At 42.7% G+C, this 18,195-nt stretch overlaps 1 protein-coding gene across 1 annotated transcript; it reads left to right on the forward strand.

Annotated features, from left to right (window-relative positions):
- Window positions 1-1,931: 1,931 nt before the first annotated feature.
- On the forward strand, window positions 1,932-16,628 carry FIGLA (folliculogenesis specific bHLH transcription factor; the record flags this gene model as incomplete). Its single annotated transcript, XM_081265149.1, has 4 exons — window positions 1,932-2,162; window positions 4,856-5,008; window positions 6,766-6,991; window positions 16,594-16,628. The coding sequence occupies 4 exons, from the start codon at window positions 1,932-1,934 to the stop codon at window positions 16,626-16,628; spliced, it is 645 nt and encodes a 214-aa protein (XP_081121275.1).
- Window positions 16,629-18,195: the final 1,567 nt, after the last annotated feature.

Genomic DNA, 18,195 nt, shown 5'->3' on the forward strand with positions numbered 1-18,195 from the left:
CTCGGATCACCCCTCTGCCTGGGTCACGGATCTGCACAACAGCAGAGTTTCTAGACTTTTTATCAGGCTCACAAATCATAGCTATCACTTACAATATGGGAGGGGTAAAGTGGGGCAGGGAGAGATTGGTGCTTATAGATCTATTATATCTGGGGTCTAATCCTGGCCTTGACCCTTTCTAGCTGAAAAAGTCAGCGTTTTGATCTTATTTCTGTGAAGTGACAACAGCTAGAGAACTGTGGGGACGAAGCCTGAGAGGTGCCTCTGTGTCAGTTCCTCTTCTCTATTCTTTGTGGAGTCACACTTTTGACCCACTGTTAACCCTGCTGGTGGTATGGTCAAGGCATTAACCCCAGCTCATATCTGGTGTTGGTGCAACAAGTTGGAGGCCCTCTAGGGAAAGGTGTAGGGGTACATTTAACTGCATTCTTTCTAACACTCACTAAATGAATTAATATGTTTTCTTATTTTTAGATGAAAAAAATGAATCATTTGAAGTCTGAAGGAGGGGCCCTTTCTCTTTAAAAATAGTACCTGATGTCTTCCCGTCTGCTTCTAAAATGCCTCATAAGACACAGAAAATGGACAGCAGCAACAGAAACCAAGATGGACAGGAACTCAATTGCCAGAGAAATTTTATCAACTAGGTTTAAGACCCCTGGAGCTAGGTCTGGATATGAGCAAGCAATGAACAGATTCTGGTTGAGGGACAGCCTACAGAATGAAAGCCCTCTGCTACTCAAACTGTCAACCTCAGCAAGCTAGGGTAAGACTGAAGAAATGTTCCAGAGTGAAGGAGAGTTAAGAGACACCATGACAAGGGCTGGGATTGTGGCTCAGGGGTAATAGCACTCGTCTAGCACGTGCGAGGCCCTGGATTAGATCCTCAGCACCATATAAAAATAAATAAATAAATAAAATAAAGGTATTGTGTCCAACTACTTCTAAAAAAATGTTAAAGAGAGAGAGAGAGAGAGAGAGAGAGAGAGAGAGAGAGAGAGAGAGAGACCATGACAAAATCAAACGTGCTTCTGGATTGGATCCTAACTAGACAGGAGAAAGGCATTGTAGAGATGGCTGGAGGAATTTGGACAGGTCTGTGGATTAGATGGTGGCAGTGTCAACGTTGACTTGTTTTTGAGTAGGACAGTGGCCTTGTTAAGGAGGAAATACCCACTGCAGTATTTAGGGGTGATGGGCCTTGGCGCCTGCAACTTAACTACTTTAGAAAAACAACCTGTAGTCCTAGCAAATCTTAGGCTGAGGCAAGAGTGTGGCTTGAGCCCAAGAAGTCAGGTCCACCAGCCAGGGTCGCACAGTGCGACAATGTCTCAAAACAACAAACATTCAAATAGTTTGGGAAAAAATAATAAAAATGGGAATAGTCCTAAAAAGAAATGAGTTGGAACACGTGAGAAAAAAAAAAGAGATAAACTCAGTGAAGGGAATACAGGAGTTCTTGGTTCCTCTTTTCGAGACCATTTCTGCAGCTTTTATTTCAAAATGAGTTTTTAAAATAGTGTGTGCATCCATCAAAATTTCTGTGTAAATGTTTATACGTGTGTGTATATAAGTACACATGTGCATAGGTACATCCAGGAGCCAAGGTCTCAACTCAGACTAATTAAATATTAATTGGGGGGATTGGTAGCTCACCTGTGAATTTACCACCCCTTCCCTCAACTGCACCATGCAGTGCCTGCAAATTTGAGACCTCAGGTTGTAATCCAGCGCTCATGATAATCACCGACCGGTGGGGTTTGTTAACTAGGGGGTTACTGGCCCGTCTCGGGTGAGGGCAGCAGGCTTACGGTTCTGCGGTCCGGAAAGCGCACAGGTGGTCTGGATTCCGCCCCCGCCCGGGCCTCGTGCGGCCTCAGGTGCGGCAGGGCAGGTGAAAGCCAGACGCCCGCTGACCCCCGCGCGCTGTCATGGACGCTGCACCCTCATCCCCTGAGTCGGGTCCCCTGTCGCCTGTCCTTCTGGGCGCACCTCAGGCCGAGGTGCTGGAAGACGTGCTGCGGGAACAGTTCGGGCCGCTGCCCCAGCTGGCCGCCATCTGCCGGCTGAAGCGGCTGCGCTCGGGCGGCTATTCGTCGACGGAGGACCTCCAGTTGGTGCTGGAGCGGCGGCGCGTGGCCAACGCCAAGGAGCGCGAGCGGGTGAGGGGTTCCCCAGGGCCACTGGGCGCGGTCACCACGCGACCGTGTCCTGGGAGGGAGCTGACTTCCCGCAGAGGTACCCACCACCAAACATCTGCAGTGCGCCCCGGTGCGCCCCTTTGCCGTCCAAACGCAGGCCGCGAGGCGACTTGGACCTCGGGAGGCCGGACGTGGGTCCTTAGCTTGTTGGGAGAATAAGTGGCCTTGTTACTGGGCACCTGCGTCCGGCTGCTTTGTTCCTGGCCGCTGGGATTGCCGCCCCATCTGCTGACTCTCCTGGACTTGCGCAGGAAGGTCCAGGAGAAGGGTAGAGGGGGACCCTGACAACTTCAAAACTCTTTCCCCTTGGCAGGTGCTTTTAAAAAGTTCAGGGCGCTGGAGTTGAACTTCAGACTCAAGCTGTGGCGTGCTTGGGCACAAAGGGGACCCCCTACTTGTTTCTTTAACTAGGGCTTCTTAGCTTCGAGCAAATGCAGGGTGAGGGGGAGAAGGGGGCTTAATGGAAGTTGTTGTTGTTAATTTTTTTAAGTAAGGAAACACAATGCCCCAGTATGAGCCCAAATTCCTTCTCAACCCCGCAGAATGAAAAAAGCCACTTTCCTAGTCAGGGGACGCGGTTAATCCTGTGGGCTGTGGTTGGAGCGTCATCTGCTGGTATTTTTGGGTATCTCTGACCAAACTTGGCCCCAAATGGTCAGGTCTGGTCTCTCTCTCTGTTCTGCCCTTTGTAATCTTTGGGTTTGGTTGCCATGGAGCTAGAGCGGGGAAGGACGAGGGATAGAAGAGCCAGAGAAGCGTTCATTTAGGCCTAGGGCTTGGAGGATAAGTTCTGTTGAGGGCAGGCCCTAAACACTCCAGCCAGGTCCTGTAGAAATTAGCCTACTAGAAAGCTTTGTATGAGGAGGAAGGAGCAAGTCAGGGCAGAAGACTTAGGGAAGTTGGGGAAGTTGCAAAAAAGGGTAAGTTTGATTATTTTTTTTAACCAGAGACAAGATATTTTATACAAATTATCCTCTGATCTGATTTGATGGCCCTAAAATGAGATTATAATTCAACATTTTAAGTGAGCCTTTCCCATCAAGAAGGAGTTGCCTTCTGTAGAGAACTGGGCCTCATTTTATCCACTTGAAAGCTAATTACCTTTATCGTTCTTTATAATGATAAAATCAATATGCCCAGGGAGTACAGAAATGACTGAAGAGGGACCGCAATGCTCATGACAGATAACCACAGAACATCTTTGCCTGTGTCCCCTCAGTCATTCATTTTTCCTGGTTGTATGTCATGTACATAATTTTACAAAATTGTGGTCATTCAATATCTTATCATTGTAGATCTTTTCACCTAACATTACTAAATGCATTTCCTCGTTTTCTTAAGTGTTCTTTCATGCAACATTTTTTGACTTTACAGTCAAAGGAATGGACCATAACCAATTCCATCTCCCATGGATAGGCATGTATGTTGTTTGTAACTTTTTTGCTGGTACATAAGTCTGTGTGTATCTGATAATTGGTCTTGGAATAAAAATGCTAGAAGTGGAATTACTGGGACACAGGGCACATCGGATCTCATGACTTTTGATACAAGTTTCCCACTTGCTTTCTAGAAAGGTTTTTATATATATATATACATATATATATATATATATATATATATATATATATATATATTTTTTTTTTATCCCTGATACAGAATACAGGACTGCTTTCTTTTTCATGGTATTCCTGATCCAATTAACAAAACAAATGTTACAAGCTTGGTACATGAAAAATGATATTTATAATTTATTGACCTTAAATCTTTTTATACATTTGCTGGTCATTGGATTCTCCTGTCAATTAGCCTGGTCTCTCATCTGTTTCACTTCAGGTTGGGACAACTCTCAATATATTGGTTTTGTGGAATTGTAGGGGCAGTTCTACCAGAGCCCATGTCCTCTAGACAGAGAAACATCAATGTTCCAGGCCTTCAGAGCTGAGGTAGACCTTGAGAATAGGGGAAGTAAAAATGAGGAGTCTTTGAAGTGTGAGCAACATATGGTCTTTCACACTTGGCCTTTCACACTCACAGGGAAAGAGGTTGACAAGTTGAGGGCACAGTGATGAAAGAAAGATGTATGTACAGTAGTGCTTATTGAAGACTAGGTATGAGATCTGGATGAGGAGGGCTTTTTTTTTTTTTTTTGTACATCATGTTTCTTAGTCACCAAAAAGATATATAGTAGGTACTTTCTACTTTGCAGATGAACAGACTGAGTCTTAGTGATATGAAGTATCCACTTATTCCAAAAGGCCAAGGATGGAGCTGGGTTTTAAATCCTAGTGTAGTTGCTGCAGAGAGTTCAGCCCCTACTTTTATTGATTCTGTTATAATGAAGTAGGTGCATTCTCAAAGGAAGTGAAGCAAGGTCAGTGTGAACAACACACCTTCCAGCCCATCTGCCTGCAGAACTGAGTCGATTCTACTACCCCTGTCATCTGGCTGTTAAGTTCAGAGCAGACAGAGATGTGACCCTTTGTGGGATGCCTGCCTGGATTCGCCTCCCAGATGAGAGGGTGGTGGAAACGAGACCTCACAGCTCTCTTCTGTGGTTTGAGGAATGTCTGCATAAGTTAGTGTCTCTGTTGTCTTAGCATGTGTGAGGCCCTCAATTCAATACCCAGCATTGTCTGTACCTTTTTGTCTTCTAGATAAAAAATCTCAACCGTGGTTTTGCCAAACTGAAGGCACTTGTGCCATTTCTTCCCCAAAGCAGGAAGCCTAGCAAAGTTGATATCCTTAAAGGTGCATCTGAATACATACAAGTTCTCAGTGATGTTTTGGAAGGATCCAAAGACTTAGAGGTAAAGGTTTAAAAATTTAGAACATTGGTAGTCACCATTTATTGAGCTCTTTCTGTATGCCAGGCACTGTGCCAAGTAATTTATGTATACTTTAAGTTTTAGTCTTTTAAAAAATGTTTTTTAAATTATAGATAGACACAGTACCTTTACTTTATTTTTATGTGGTGCTGAGGATCAAACCCAGTGCCTCATATGTTCTAGGTGAGCACTCTACCATTGAGCCACAACCCCAGCCCCTCCAGTTAATCTTTATAATAATCATCAGAGCTACTTGTGATATTTGACAAAGGAGGAAATCAAAATTCATGTGAAGTAGTGTAAAGACTGGGATTTGAACCCAGATCTGGATGAGCTTTGCAGTCAAGTCTGGCCATCTGTCTACTTCCCTTCTGTTACTGTCCAAGGCACTTAGATGCTAGTTGCTAAATCTTTAATAGGACCTCAACAGCTGGAACTTGGGAGGAGGCTTCTATGAAAGCACTTGGGGGTGGCAGTTTCCTATCAGCAGAACACTCATCAACAGAGATCCAGAAGGGGTTTTGCAGTTATTCAATGAGACAATCTAAATGAACCTGCTTTGTAACCTGTAAAGCACTGTAGTGTTGCTTCCATTATCAGAGTGGCTTAGCTTAGAAATGTCCATAGGCAGTGGGAGGTATAGGCTCGTTCATGGGTTTCATAGAGAGGCAAACAGTGAAGGCCTGAAAATGGATCCGTGATCAGGGGAGATATGAAGAGAGAGAAGGCCTTTGAGATGAGCTCCAAGTGACACCATTAGCAGGAGGAGGTCATTAGGTAAGTGACAGGAAGGTCGAGGAACAAGATGGGATCATCGAGTTGAGAAAGAGAGAATGATAGAAAACCAAAGGTGGAAAATCAGAATGCTGCTGAGACCAAGGAAGGCAAAGGAGGAACAGCAACTAGGTTTAGCATCTGAGAGATGGAAGAGGAGCGGGCTGGGAGTCAACTCATGGGAAGTCAGGTAGGCATTATCAGTGAATATCTGGGGTTCAAACAGGGAAGTGGCAAGCTTCAGGTCCATTCACCTTGACAGTATGAGAAAGGAAATAAAGATCAAAAGAATGGTAAGAAGAAAACTATCAGGTCAAGTGAAGGCATTTTCTAAGTAGCAGTGTGTTGGTGTTTAAGGACAGAAGAGGAGAGATACTAGAGAGAAAAATGAACATTCTAGAACCTAGAACATTCTAGAACTTTTTGTCCACTAGTCCTATTCAGGTGACTGCTTGGAAGCTATATTTTGCAATGGCAGGAATGGATTGTCCTATTGGCCAAATTAGATGGCATGGTCATAGGGTTCAAATATGTGCAGGTGACTAATTGTGTAACAAGTGCTTTGTTCTGTGCAGTCATTATAAAATATAGGATTTATTCCATGCCACAATATTTTAAATGCACAACATTTTTGAGTTTACAGAGGGAGAAAATAAAGGCTACTGAGTAATACTTTCTCTCCATAATAACTGAAGCATTGCCCTTATGTAAAAAGTTTGAAATATATTTTATGTAGCCAATATAGCCCAGTTGATATATTTCATATAGCTCAGGGATGTAGCTCACTTGACAAAGTGCTTGCTTAGCATGTGTGAGGCCCTCAATTCAATACCCAGCATTAGAAAACCACCCCCTCCCAAACCAACAACAACAACAAACAAACAACAACAAAAATACACAAAAGTACAACCAAGAAAAGTCTGAAATGTCATATTATACTGTTTGACAATTAATTTGGTTTCTAGAAACAAGAGCCAGAGGAGCAGAACTATAGCAACAATACTTGTGAATCACATGTTTCCTTGGCTAGAGAGCTATCAAGAAACGTTATCCGACATACCAGCTGTGCCATTGGCTTGAAGAGTGAAGAGGAAGGGCCCTGGGCAGATGGTGGCAGTGGTGAGCCAGCATACACTTGTTGCCCAGGTCTGACGCTGGCCACCAGAAATTACTTCACCGGCCAGGAGTCTGGTACAGTATTCCTTCTTAAATGGCTATATGGAAGTCAAAAACCTCCAAATGTATACCTGGAAGTGTGTGGCATTTTCTATGCTCAAACTTGATTAAAACAAGATTTTGTGAGAACATCTGGGTGGGGAGGAGGGGCTTCCTAGCCTGGAAGATTATGATGTCCTTAAATTAATTGGTTGTCAGCTCAAGGAAGGGAAAATTCCTCCAGAACCACCCAATACAAACCTAAGCTTATTTTATTTATCTATTTTTTACATATATATATTTTTTAGATGTTGACGGACCCTATTTTATTCATTTGTTTATATGTGGTGCTGAGAATCGAACCCAGTGCCTCACACATATGAGGCAAACGTTCTATCACTGAGCAACAACTCCAGCTCCCTAAGCTTAGTTTTAAAATGGCCATATTTAATACAGCAGAAGGCTTTCTGGACTGTGTGTTCTCCAGAACACGTAGCTTGCCATATGTGAAGATACATGGCAATGCTATTTTAAGGTCAGGAGTCTGGTTGTAGGGGAACATGTTCTAAGTAATAGCAAAACCATTCACAGTTATTGCTCTTGTCACTTTGTCAAACTAAAGTAGTAGCTGGAGGTGGCTACATGTTTCTCCAAATTCAGAAGGAGGACTTTTGCCTCTTGCTCTATCCTTTTCTCTGTAACTAATGCTGTCAAAATGAGAAAGGCTTGTAGGAAACTGAAACCAATGAACTGTCACAAGCATGTTGTCTCTGTAATATAAGGGACAGAGTCGCCAATGATGGTGGTTGGGAGAAGGTTAGAATAACAGTTGAATGTAGGCTTTGGAGGCAGACTGCTGAGGTTCAGACCCTGTGTTTGCCATCTGCTGGCTGTGTGACCTTGTCTGAGCTACTGAACTTTTCTCTGTGATCCTGTTTTCCCATCTGTAGAATGAAAGTAATGCTTGTACCTACCTTGCACATAAAATAAGTGAGGTTCAAATGACATCATGTCAGTAAAGTGTTCAGCGTGTCTCTGGTATGGGTTCACCTGGACAGATACCACATTTGCTTGACTTTCCACAAGTAATCAAGATTGATTGGTGAGCAACAATGAGCTACTGGCATCCCAGCTCATTTGTGGCAAATGTTTGTAGCTCTGCTCTGACTGGAGATCTTCAGTCTTCTTGTTCACTGGCTGGCCTTGGCTTCCATGTCTGATTTGATTACTGTACTCTAAGCATCCCATCTGGGTTTGTGCTCAGCCTAGATTTTCATATTCTGACCACCTGAGATATGAACCTTCTCTTGCTGGTCAACATTTAGGAGACAATCTCTGTTGCTACTGCAAAAGTGGACATGGATGACAGACCAAAAGAAGGTGAAGAAATCACCTGACCTGGATCAATACTGGTTAAGTTAATACTAATCATGTTTCTGCAAGTGACAGTGTGAATATGTAGTAGATATCAAGGTGGGATCTGACATGTATTTAATTCTCATTGTTCCTTATTCGGTAGGTATCCTCATGTCATTCTCTATCATCTTCTTGCCAACCCCTTTTGGCCAGACTGGGGCAGAAGCTTCCATGGTAGCAGAACAGACCATAAATATATGTGTAATCCTTGATTTCCAAGAGTAATAGATCCTGGGATAGCTGCTTATAGTTCATCACATAATGAACTTCTGTTCATTAACCAGTTCTCACGGAAGTTTGCTTCCAAAAAGGAAGGAGATAATTTTTAGTCTTTAGCCAGACGAGTTTGTTAATTAGAAGAGTGTGCTGCTAATTCTTAGACTGAACAAAGAATGAATCGTGTATTTGACATCTTTATATACTGGATATATAACTTCTGCCAAGGTCACTTTCAAGTCCTGTTTGTAAAGTGTGCCATTTTTGTGGGAGCATTCTAGGATTTGATCAGTTTGGTCAAGAATGTCTCATCCTTTGACATTCAAATCATTCATTTTGAAAATTGAAAAAAATTTGGAGCCAGGGCGTGGTGGCGCACATCTGTAACCCAGTGGCTCAGTAGGCCAATTCCAGGGATGGTTCACTCTCCAGTGCTAATAAAAAAGGAAATAATAATCAATTTACAGAAGGGTTACAAGTGTAGTACAAAGAACATTTTTCCTCACACATTTTGAGGGTAAGTTGCCAGCCTGATGGTCTCTCACACCTGATTACTTCAGTGTGCATTTCCTACACATGGGACATTCTCCTAACACAACCACCCCAAATCAGGCAGCCAATGCCTTTGCACGCTTGCTGTGTAAACCTCAGGCTCCATTCATGTTTCACTTATATCCTAGATAATGCCTTTTCTAAGAAAAAAGACCCAGAGGAGAATCATAAATTGTGTTTAGTTGTCTCTTTAGCTTCCTTTGGTCATGACCTTTCTGTGACTTTTATGATCTCGAAGCTTTTGAAAGATTATGGGCCAGTTTTATGGTATGTTTAATATGCACTATCTGTTTTCTCCTGATTAGATTAAGACATGTATCTGTGCCAGGAATCTCACAAGTCGTGCTGTTTCTATTCATTGCATCCTATTGGGGCACATGTCTATTCTATTTCTAGTGACATTCCTTTTGATCACTTGCTTGAAGTGGTGACTGTCAGGCTCCTCCACTTGAAAGTCAGTCTTTTTCTTTGATAATTAATACGTATATTCTGAGGAGCTGCTTTGAGATTTCCTAACTGTCCCATTACTCATCAAACATCCTATATTATTAAACTTTTAACTTTGAAGTAATTATAGATTCACAGTAAGTTGCAAAGGTAGTCCAGAGAAGTGTCATGCACTTTTAACCCAGTTATTTCTAATGACTGCATCTTATATTAACTATAGCATATCAAAACCAGAGGGTACATAGTTCTGTGTCATTTTATCACATGTAGATTTGTGCATCTACCAGCACAATCGCAATACAGAACTGTTTATCACCATGAAGATCTTTTTTGTGTTACCACTTTGTAGTCATACCCACTGCCTGACTCTCTGTGCTTCTGAATCCCTGACAACCACCAATGTTTTCCATCTCTATAAGTTATTTCAAGAATGTTTTGAAAATTGAATCATACCATATTCTATCTTTAGAGACTTTGTTTTTAAATTTTTTTTTGAAAGGGACAATGCTCTTGACATCATTCAGGTTGTTGTATCAGTAGTTTGTGTTTCCTTTTCATTCCTGAGTATAGTCCATGCATCACATGGATGCACACATGTGCATTTTGTTTTTAATTTACTATTTTAATTTACTTTTTATGTTAGCATGGGTGCATAGTTTTCTGTTAAATTCAGTAGCTTATATCATATGTCATTATTTTTTGCTCAAATTGTCCTTATTGTGGCCAGTGAAAGCCCCTTCCTGTTTGTTTTATCATCAGTATTTTCTTTGGTCGCTTCTTTTCTTGCAGAAGATGTTTTGAGCTCATGTTGTCCCACCCCCAGCCTGGAATGATGATTCCATTTATCCAAGGACATGCCTGTGTGTAACCCATCTGCTGCCATCTCCTCCCTGTATGGCTGGTCTCTTCAATCTTTCTTAGGATTTATCAGACTTCACAAGGGCCCTCTCTTTGGCTCTCATGTTCCACCTGGGCCATGCTTACCAAAGGCATGGGTGCTTCCTCTGGTGTTAATGCCAATTTACCCGCTTGGGCCCCAATACCTTGCTTGGGGTCATCATGGCTTTTCCTACCTAACCCTGTCTCAACTATTGGCATTAGGACTGAATTATTCAGACAGGAAAAGGGGGAAATTATGTTTCCTTTGAGGTGAGCATTTTTCTACATTGCTTTCCCTTTTAACACATGTAACTCTGAGATTGTTATTTGCATGTGAGTTGAGCAATTATTTACTGACTTTATATAAACTTGTACTTTACAATCAGAAACTAGGATGAGGTCAAGGACGCTATGCTCAGGCTAGCCTTTATTTGACAAAAGGATCCTTGTAAGGGTTCAGCCCATGTTACCCAAAGGGGTGACTACACAGGGTTTCAGAATCCTGGCCAGATACCCTAACTAGAGACTTAGTGACAGCTGATGTAGCTCATTGAACTGAATCACTTATATGTGGAGGGGCTTAGGATTTAGGAGGCAGGCCCTTTCTAGCTTCAGTGTGCAGGAAAGGCACCCTTCTTCCTGCCCTCGGGGTTAGGAGTGGAATTCCTGGTACTGGCAGGGGTGGGCATTGTAGGGGATTTGGAGACAGGGTCAGAACGGGCTATGCAAGGTCAACAACATTCCTGGGAGGCAGAATCCTGAATGAAGTACATAAGAATCTGCTGATGGCAGGGACGGAGATTAACTTCTGGGGCCAGAGCAGGTTTGCCTGGGAACAGAAGCAACAAGTATCCATGTAGGCGGAGAGGTTGGGAGCCATGAGGGGTTCCACAGCGGGGCCTGGTAGGGATAAGGATTGGTTTCAAGGTCTGCAAGAGGATTGTTTAAAAATGAAGTTCTTAGGTGTGGGTATTTGCCAAGTTGGGGATGGGCATTGCTGGGTAGCAAAGTGTTGGCTGTCTTGCCATGTTTATTCTTTCTGCTTGTCACTTTTGATGGTGGCTTGGGCATTTGACAATGTATATGGCTCTGAACTATATTCAGAGTTGCTTATGATACTGTAGAGATTACATCTCTGGAAAAAAAAAAAGAAAAAAAATCCTTCAGTTATGGAGTGAGATTCCAAGAATGCTGGGGTTTAAGGGGCTTTGGAAAGAGACATGTGGCTGAACACAAATATCTGTCCCAGGGGCCTAGAACTGCTGCCAACATAGATTTCTGAATTTTGGCATGCTGTGAGAAAATTCCTTGAAAGAGTCTGAGAGAAGGAAGCTGCATGGGAGGTAGATTCCCACTGCCCCCTCTCCAGGTTGTGGTCATCTGTGAAATTACTCCTTGGGGACACTTCTTCCAATAACATTTTAACCTCTGAAATGAGGGGAACAGATGAACACTTTTGGAAAGCCTGGAAGCTTCTTCTATCTTGCACCTTGCCTTTCCCCAGGCGGAGGCATGCAGTAGTAAGAAGTCTGCCGCAGAGCACAGCGTGTCTAGGTTTTTGCATAGGAAGCACATTGCCTGCCTGGGTGTTCACTGGTGACTGACGGGGCATGTTCTGATGAGTGTAGCCAGCAGGATATTTTGGAATGCCGAATCTCCCTTTGGACGGGGCAGGTGCTCTCTGGTTTGCCAGAGTCCCCACCACTCCTCTTTGCACGGTACTAGCATCTTGCCTGTTCAGGTGATTGACAGTGCTGCTCTGGACTTAAGACATGGGGCTTGGGGTAGGCTGCTCCAGTAACTGCATTCAGCTCTGGGATTTTCTGTGTCTTCTAAAGTTTGTGGGTCTAGGAGCTGATGCTTTGATCCTACATATGCTGTAGGTTGTCTGGGACTCTGGAAAGGTGAGCCATCTGGGGCAGGCAGGGCAGGATGGATCTGTGTTGGCAATGATGATACATCCAGTGAAGGATTCCCAGGTTGCAGCTACTGAGGAATAATACAACCAGATGCCCAAGAGGAGACCCTTAAGGCTAAATCTCATCAAGATAAAATGTTAGAGGGAGGACAAATTTCTATTTCTTTGTGAAAATAAGAAAGGGAGATTTCTTTTAATTTTTCTCTGGGTAAAGAAGACTGAATTGATTATGAATGCAGGTTTACATGCTTTGAGTGTATGTGTGGATGTGTGTGAAATTTGGTGTTTTTTATGACAAGAACTCTACCTGGTACGTCACCTAATCCTGTCAGAAAGTGGACCATTATTCGAGAGAGCCAATAATTCCATCCTTTTCTACATATAATGGGCCTTGTGGTGAAATTAATTTCAGTCAGTCTTTGTCTATTCCATTAGACTTCAAGAAGGAGTATTTATGAGATTTTATAAAGAGCCTTGTAATATGCCCATCTCATTGGCCCCAGGTGAACATAAAGAATGGCAGAATTGAATGGAAGGGTGTCTCAGAGGAGAGGTCAGACTTTTTGGATATGCTGCTCATTTTCCTTGAGACAGATGGCCGTTTGGGTTAGTAGAGAATCACCAAATTCTAGGACAACACAAGTTAGCCCTAGCCTCCGAGGAAGATCTGTGTGTCTTACCACCTTTGATGTCCTTTCCTTATTCCTGTGTTATCCAGACAGATAAGGGATAAAGTGGAATTCCAAGGACACGATGTTAATGGTAGATCTCCTAATGGGGAGGGTAAAGGGATTATAAATACTACACCATTATTTTAGGGACCCTTCTTGTTCCCTTTAGATCACTCTTCCTCTTTGGAAATTCCCTCCCTATATATGTTCTTCCAGCTACTCTGGTGTGAAAGATGTGTCTGAGGCACCTGCCTCATTGGGGTGGTCTGAGATGAGGAACCAGGGACAGTCCCATGTATTCTGTGCTGAGGAACAGGAGACCCCCAGTGAAGAGAATGGGACTGCATTGGGTTTGGTGGCCAACACTCCATTCATGATAGGAGCTTCATTTGCTGGAAAAGTTACCTAGCTGTCTCCCTGGATATGAGAAGGCCAGCTGGGACTACATTGCTGTGTTCTGGTCTCTAGGTCCAGATGGACAACTGAAGCAGATTGCCAAATATAGGCATGACCTAGATGTGAGGAAATGTAATATTACCTTCCATACTATATTCTACTTGTTCCTGAGGTCTCAGTCCTTATAATGCAGATTATGGGGAAATTCCATATCTTGCCCCGTTAAGGTTAAGGTCCATCTTTTTTGAATAAGTATTGAATGTTCAATATTTATGTTCATTCAATGTTCAGAATCCCTCTGGGGCTTTTTGCTTCTTGGGCCATCTCTCCCACCTCTCCTCTGTCTCTAAGTACAGTGTGGAGTGAGCACTGTGGAGGCTGGCAGGGACTCTACTTGTCCTTGGGCTTCGCTGGTCTTGGGTGGTGCTGAGCTGACATCCCCTGTAAATTCTGTGACCCCATGGTGCCTTCTCCTCTCTGGACCAGACTTGCTGGGACAGTTCCATTCAGAAACCAGGGCTTCTGGTTTCCATGGCTTCCCCGACTTCTAGTTGGGATTATAAGGCTGCCTTGGGATCCATGTACCTGGAGATGCCACTCAGCTCTGTGGCACTTACCTCTTCTGAGAGGCTCCCTTTGGGGAGTAGAGGCGAATCCCTGTTTCCCTCAGACTCTACTGTCTGTTTCTGGGGTTCTGTTGTCTTATGGAACTCTTTCCCATCTTGGGTCAAGGCCCAAGACAGCATAGTGCAGGTTGTCCTCGGGGATCAGGGAGCTTCTTCACACTGCTTCCATCCCCTCTCAACAACTACTTCCTGCCATTTCAACTTTTGCCTCCATGTTTGGTTGTAGGAAGGTTTTCCCACATCATATCTTGCCTTCTTCCTGTTCTACGGCTACCTGATGAATAGCCATCTAAGCTCTGGCCCACCAGAATCTATACATTCTCTTTCAAATGAAAGTTGCTTTTCAAACTATTGTGAGGCTGGGGACTGAACCCTAAAACTAAGTAAGCAAGGACTTCTATTCGCCCCACCTTCCCCTACCAAGCATTGGCTCATTGGATGAATGAAAAATGATTGGATAGTACCTCAGATTATCCAGCCGCACAGCTCACACTGGCAGGGCACCCCTGTTCTGAAAGATGTTAATCAACAGGCTGAGTTTCTATTCCTCAGACTACCCGCTTTGACTTAGATGAGGTCCAGCTGTCATTTATTCTTTTTGATGAACTGTGACATCAAAGACAACATTGATAAGCAAGTTTTCCTATTTGGGTTCTTAAATATTAGATTTCTGGAATTTTCCAGCTAACTCTTAAAAACAAACTCAAACAATTTATCTAAAATACACTAGACCCCAGGCTGATAGAATTCAATGACTCTTTTAACTCTTTAGGTAAACATAACAATACATGAATTTGTTTCTTAGATTTAATTTACATTCTGTATTTGTAAAAAGTTAATTTTAAAAAGGCTTCTAAAGCTAAATATAACAGAAAAAAATCTTAAAGACTGAATGAATCAAGATCAGAAAAATAGGGCTGGGGTTGTAGCTCAGTGGTAGAGCACTTGCCTTGCACCTGTGAGGCACTGGGTTCGATCCTCACCATCACATAAAAATAAATAAAAAGTATTGTGTCCATCTACAACTGAAACAAAAAATATTTTTTAAAAAATCAGAAAAACAGCTCTTCATACTTATTTTGTGCCAGACACTGTTCCTGGCCCTTTCTACATAGTAACTTATTGAATTTTTGTAACTACCTTGTTTGGTACAAACAGTTCTCTCCACTTTGCATCTGAGGAAACTAAAGAACAAAAATAACTTGCTCAATATCTAGCCAGTCAATGAAGTGTGTTTGAGGGGTATGGGCCATAGTGTCAAATTCTTTTTAACCATTTTTATTCTAAAAAAGAAAACCCTTCAACCTTGAAATGTAAAGGAGAGCAGACCAGAAAATACATACAACTTTAAAACTAAATTAAAGCTTTTGGCAATAGCATTTTATCATCCACAATTATATACTTAATGAGTTCTAATGTCTGAGTTGCCTAGAGATGAGTCAAGCCTTTGTTTTTTTTCAGTTGTGGGTTTATTCTTCCTTTGAGATTTCAGGAAACGGAGAAGACACAATGATTTCACCACTTTACTAAAATGTCTGCTGGAAATCTACTAAAATGCTTCTAATTTTTTCCCTTATGCTACTGAATTAAGAAATTAGCACAGGGCACATAACAATTGTGTGACTTTTTTTTTCTCATCATGAGCATGTTTAGGTGACCATTAATGGGGACAATTTTCAAATTTTTGGACACCTAAGTTGTTTTCAACTTTTTGTTTTTATAAATGTAGGAGAGTGCCTGTTGTGTTTAGCCCTTTCTATATTTTGTATTGTTTTTTTCAGGATAGGTTCCCAGAAGCAGAAGAGTTCCTGAGTGACAGGTAGGTATGTTCTATGACTTGCTTATTTGTAATGCCACTAGCAATGCACAGTGCCAGTTTGACCACATTCTTGCCAACAATGAAACATCTAAAAATGGAAAAAAAAAAAAACCCTGATGTCTTTAAATATCTTTTTTTTTCTTTTTTTTGCAGGGGATGGGAGGTTCTGGGGATTGAACTCGGGGGCACTTGGCCATTGAGCCACATCCCTAGCCATATTTTGTATTTTATTTAAGAGACAGGTTCTCACTGAGTTGCTTAGCACCTTGTAGTTGCTGAGGCTGCCTTTGAACTTGTGATCCTCCTGTCTCAGCTTCTCAAGCCACTGGGATTGCAGGTGTGCACCACTGCACCCAACTGTCTTTGACATCTTTGATTACTAATGAAATGAATTGAAATGAAATTTTGGACTGGGAATCAAACCCAGGCCTCACTCATACTGTGTTCTATGCCCCTAGCCCCAATATTTCTTTATTTTTCTTTTGTGAGCGATCTGTTCTTTTCCTTTAGCTATTTATAATGGACTTTCTTCTCTGTTTCAGACTCCACAAGTATGAAAAGTGAAAAAGCCCAGGGTTACCTTCTAGAGAAAAATAAATTCAGTCTTGAACATTTTGGAGTCTTTTTTTTTTTTTTTAAGAAATTTGCAATAATTCTGAGTTTAACAGTCACCCTTTAAATGGCCTTGTCTCCCACAGACTCGCTCCACTCCACTTTCTACTTCAAGCTTTGAAGAAATAGATTGGAGGACCATCAGCCTTTGCTCCCAGCCCCTCATGAGCTTTCACCCTCACCCTCTCAGGACCCACACCTGATGTCTTGCCTTGTGCTTTTCATCAATTTGAGGAATAAGTGGCCGTTACCTTTCCCAGGGAAATTAACCTTTAATTGGAATGCAAGCTTACGATAGAGGAGTGTGGAATCCTGAAAACTGGCCTGTAGGAGTGGACATTTTCTAAATGCCCAGCTCAGGACAAGTGGCACCTTTGTGGGAGTTAGTCACCCAAGCACCTTGAGCACAAAGATAGCCTCCATCTTCAGAATAGTTGCTCACAAAGACCTAATGCTTCATCTATGCCGGTGTCTGCTCTATACGTTTTCTATGGGTTAACTTGTTCTTACAGCAGTCCTAAGAGATAGGCATGAGTATCCCCCTTTCTCAAATGGATAAACTGAGGCACAGAAAGGGTGTTGGCACAGGCTGCCCTAACAAATGCCTTAGGCTAGGTGGTTTAACAGAAATTTATTTCTCAGTTTCAGAAGCTGAGAAATCCAAGATCAAGGTCTGGTAGAGTTCAGTTTCTGATGAGAGGGCTTCCTTCCTAGCTTAAGAATATCTGCCTTCTCCCTGTGTCTTCCCATGGCAGAGAGTTAAGTAGCTCTGGTCCCTCTTCATCCTTTATAAGGCCACTACTGCAATGGGATTATAGTCACAACCTCTACTTCTGTAAGACCTGTCTCCACCATAGTCACACTGGGGGATAAGGGTCTCAATGTATGAGTTTTGCAGGAACATGATTCTGTCTGGAGTACTCTGCTACTGGCCTCTTGCCCCTGAAATTCATGTCCTTGTTGCTTATAAAATCCATTCATTCCCCCCCAACAGCCCAAAGTCTTGTCTTATTCCAGCATCACTTCTAATGGCTTAATTCCAGAATCTCATTTAAATATCATCTAAATCAGTTATGAGATGTGAGGTATGAGTCCTGTTCCATGACAAAATTCTTCTCCAGCTGTGAACCTGTAAAACCAGTCAAGTTAGCTGCTTGCAAAATATACTGGTGGGACAGACACAGATGGGCATTCTCATTCCAAAAGGGAGAAGTAGAAGGATTGATGTATCTCAAGTGAGTTCACAACCTAGCAAGGCAAATTTCATTTTATCTTAAGTCTCAAGGACAATCCTCTTTGGTTTGATGTCCTGCCTTTTAGTCTCACTGGGGGGTGGGGAAGTGTCATCCCTCTAAAGCAGGCAGAACCAGCCCTGTCCCCAGACTTGTGTAAGTGGCTGCCCTGGTTCTCTGAATTGTAAGTGGGGTTATTCTTCCCTTTCCTTGAACAGTGCATGTTAGATATGGTCCAGTCCTGTGGACTCTGAGGAGGTCAGCAGCCTTCCTTCACTCCACCCCACCTTCTCTGTCCCCTCTAGTTCTCACTGGTAGTGTCTTTGCTGGTGTAATCCCCCCTCCATTTCTTTTGTAGAGATGGCTGATTAAGTCCATGAGTTACACTCATGGTTTCTTTATAGATGGCTGCTCAGTCGCATCATTGCTTCATAATAAACTCTCTCTCTCCTCCTT

The sequence above is a fragment of the Spermophilus citellus genome (genome assembly GCF_964194105.1).
Source record: "Spermophilus citellus genome assembly, chromosome: 13".
Taxonomy (NCBI): Eukaryota; Metazoa; Chordata; class Mammalia; order Rodentia; family Sciuridae; genus Spermophilus; species Spermophilus citellus.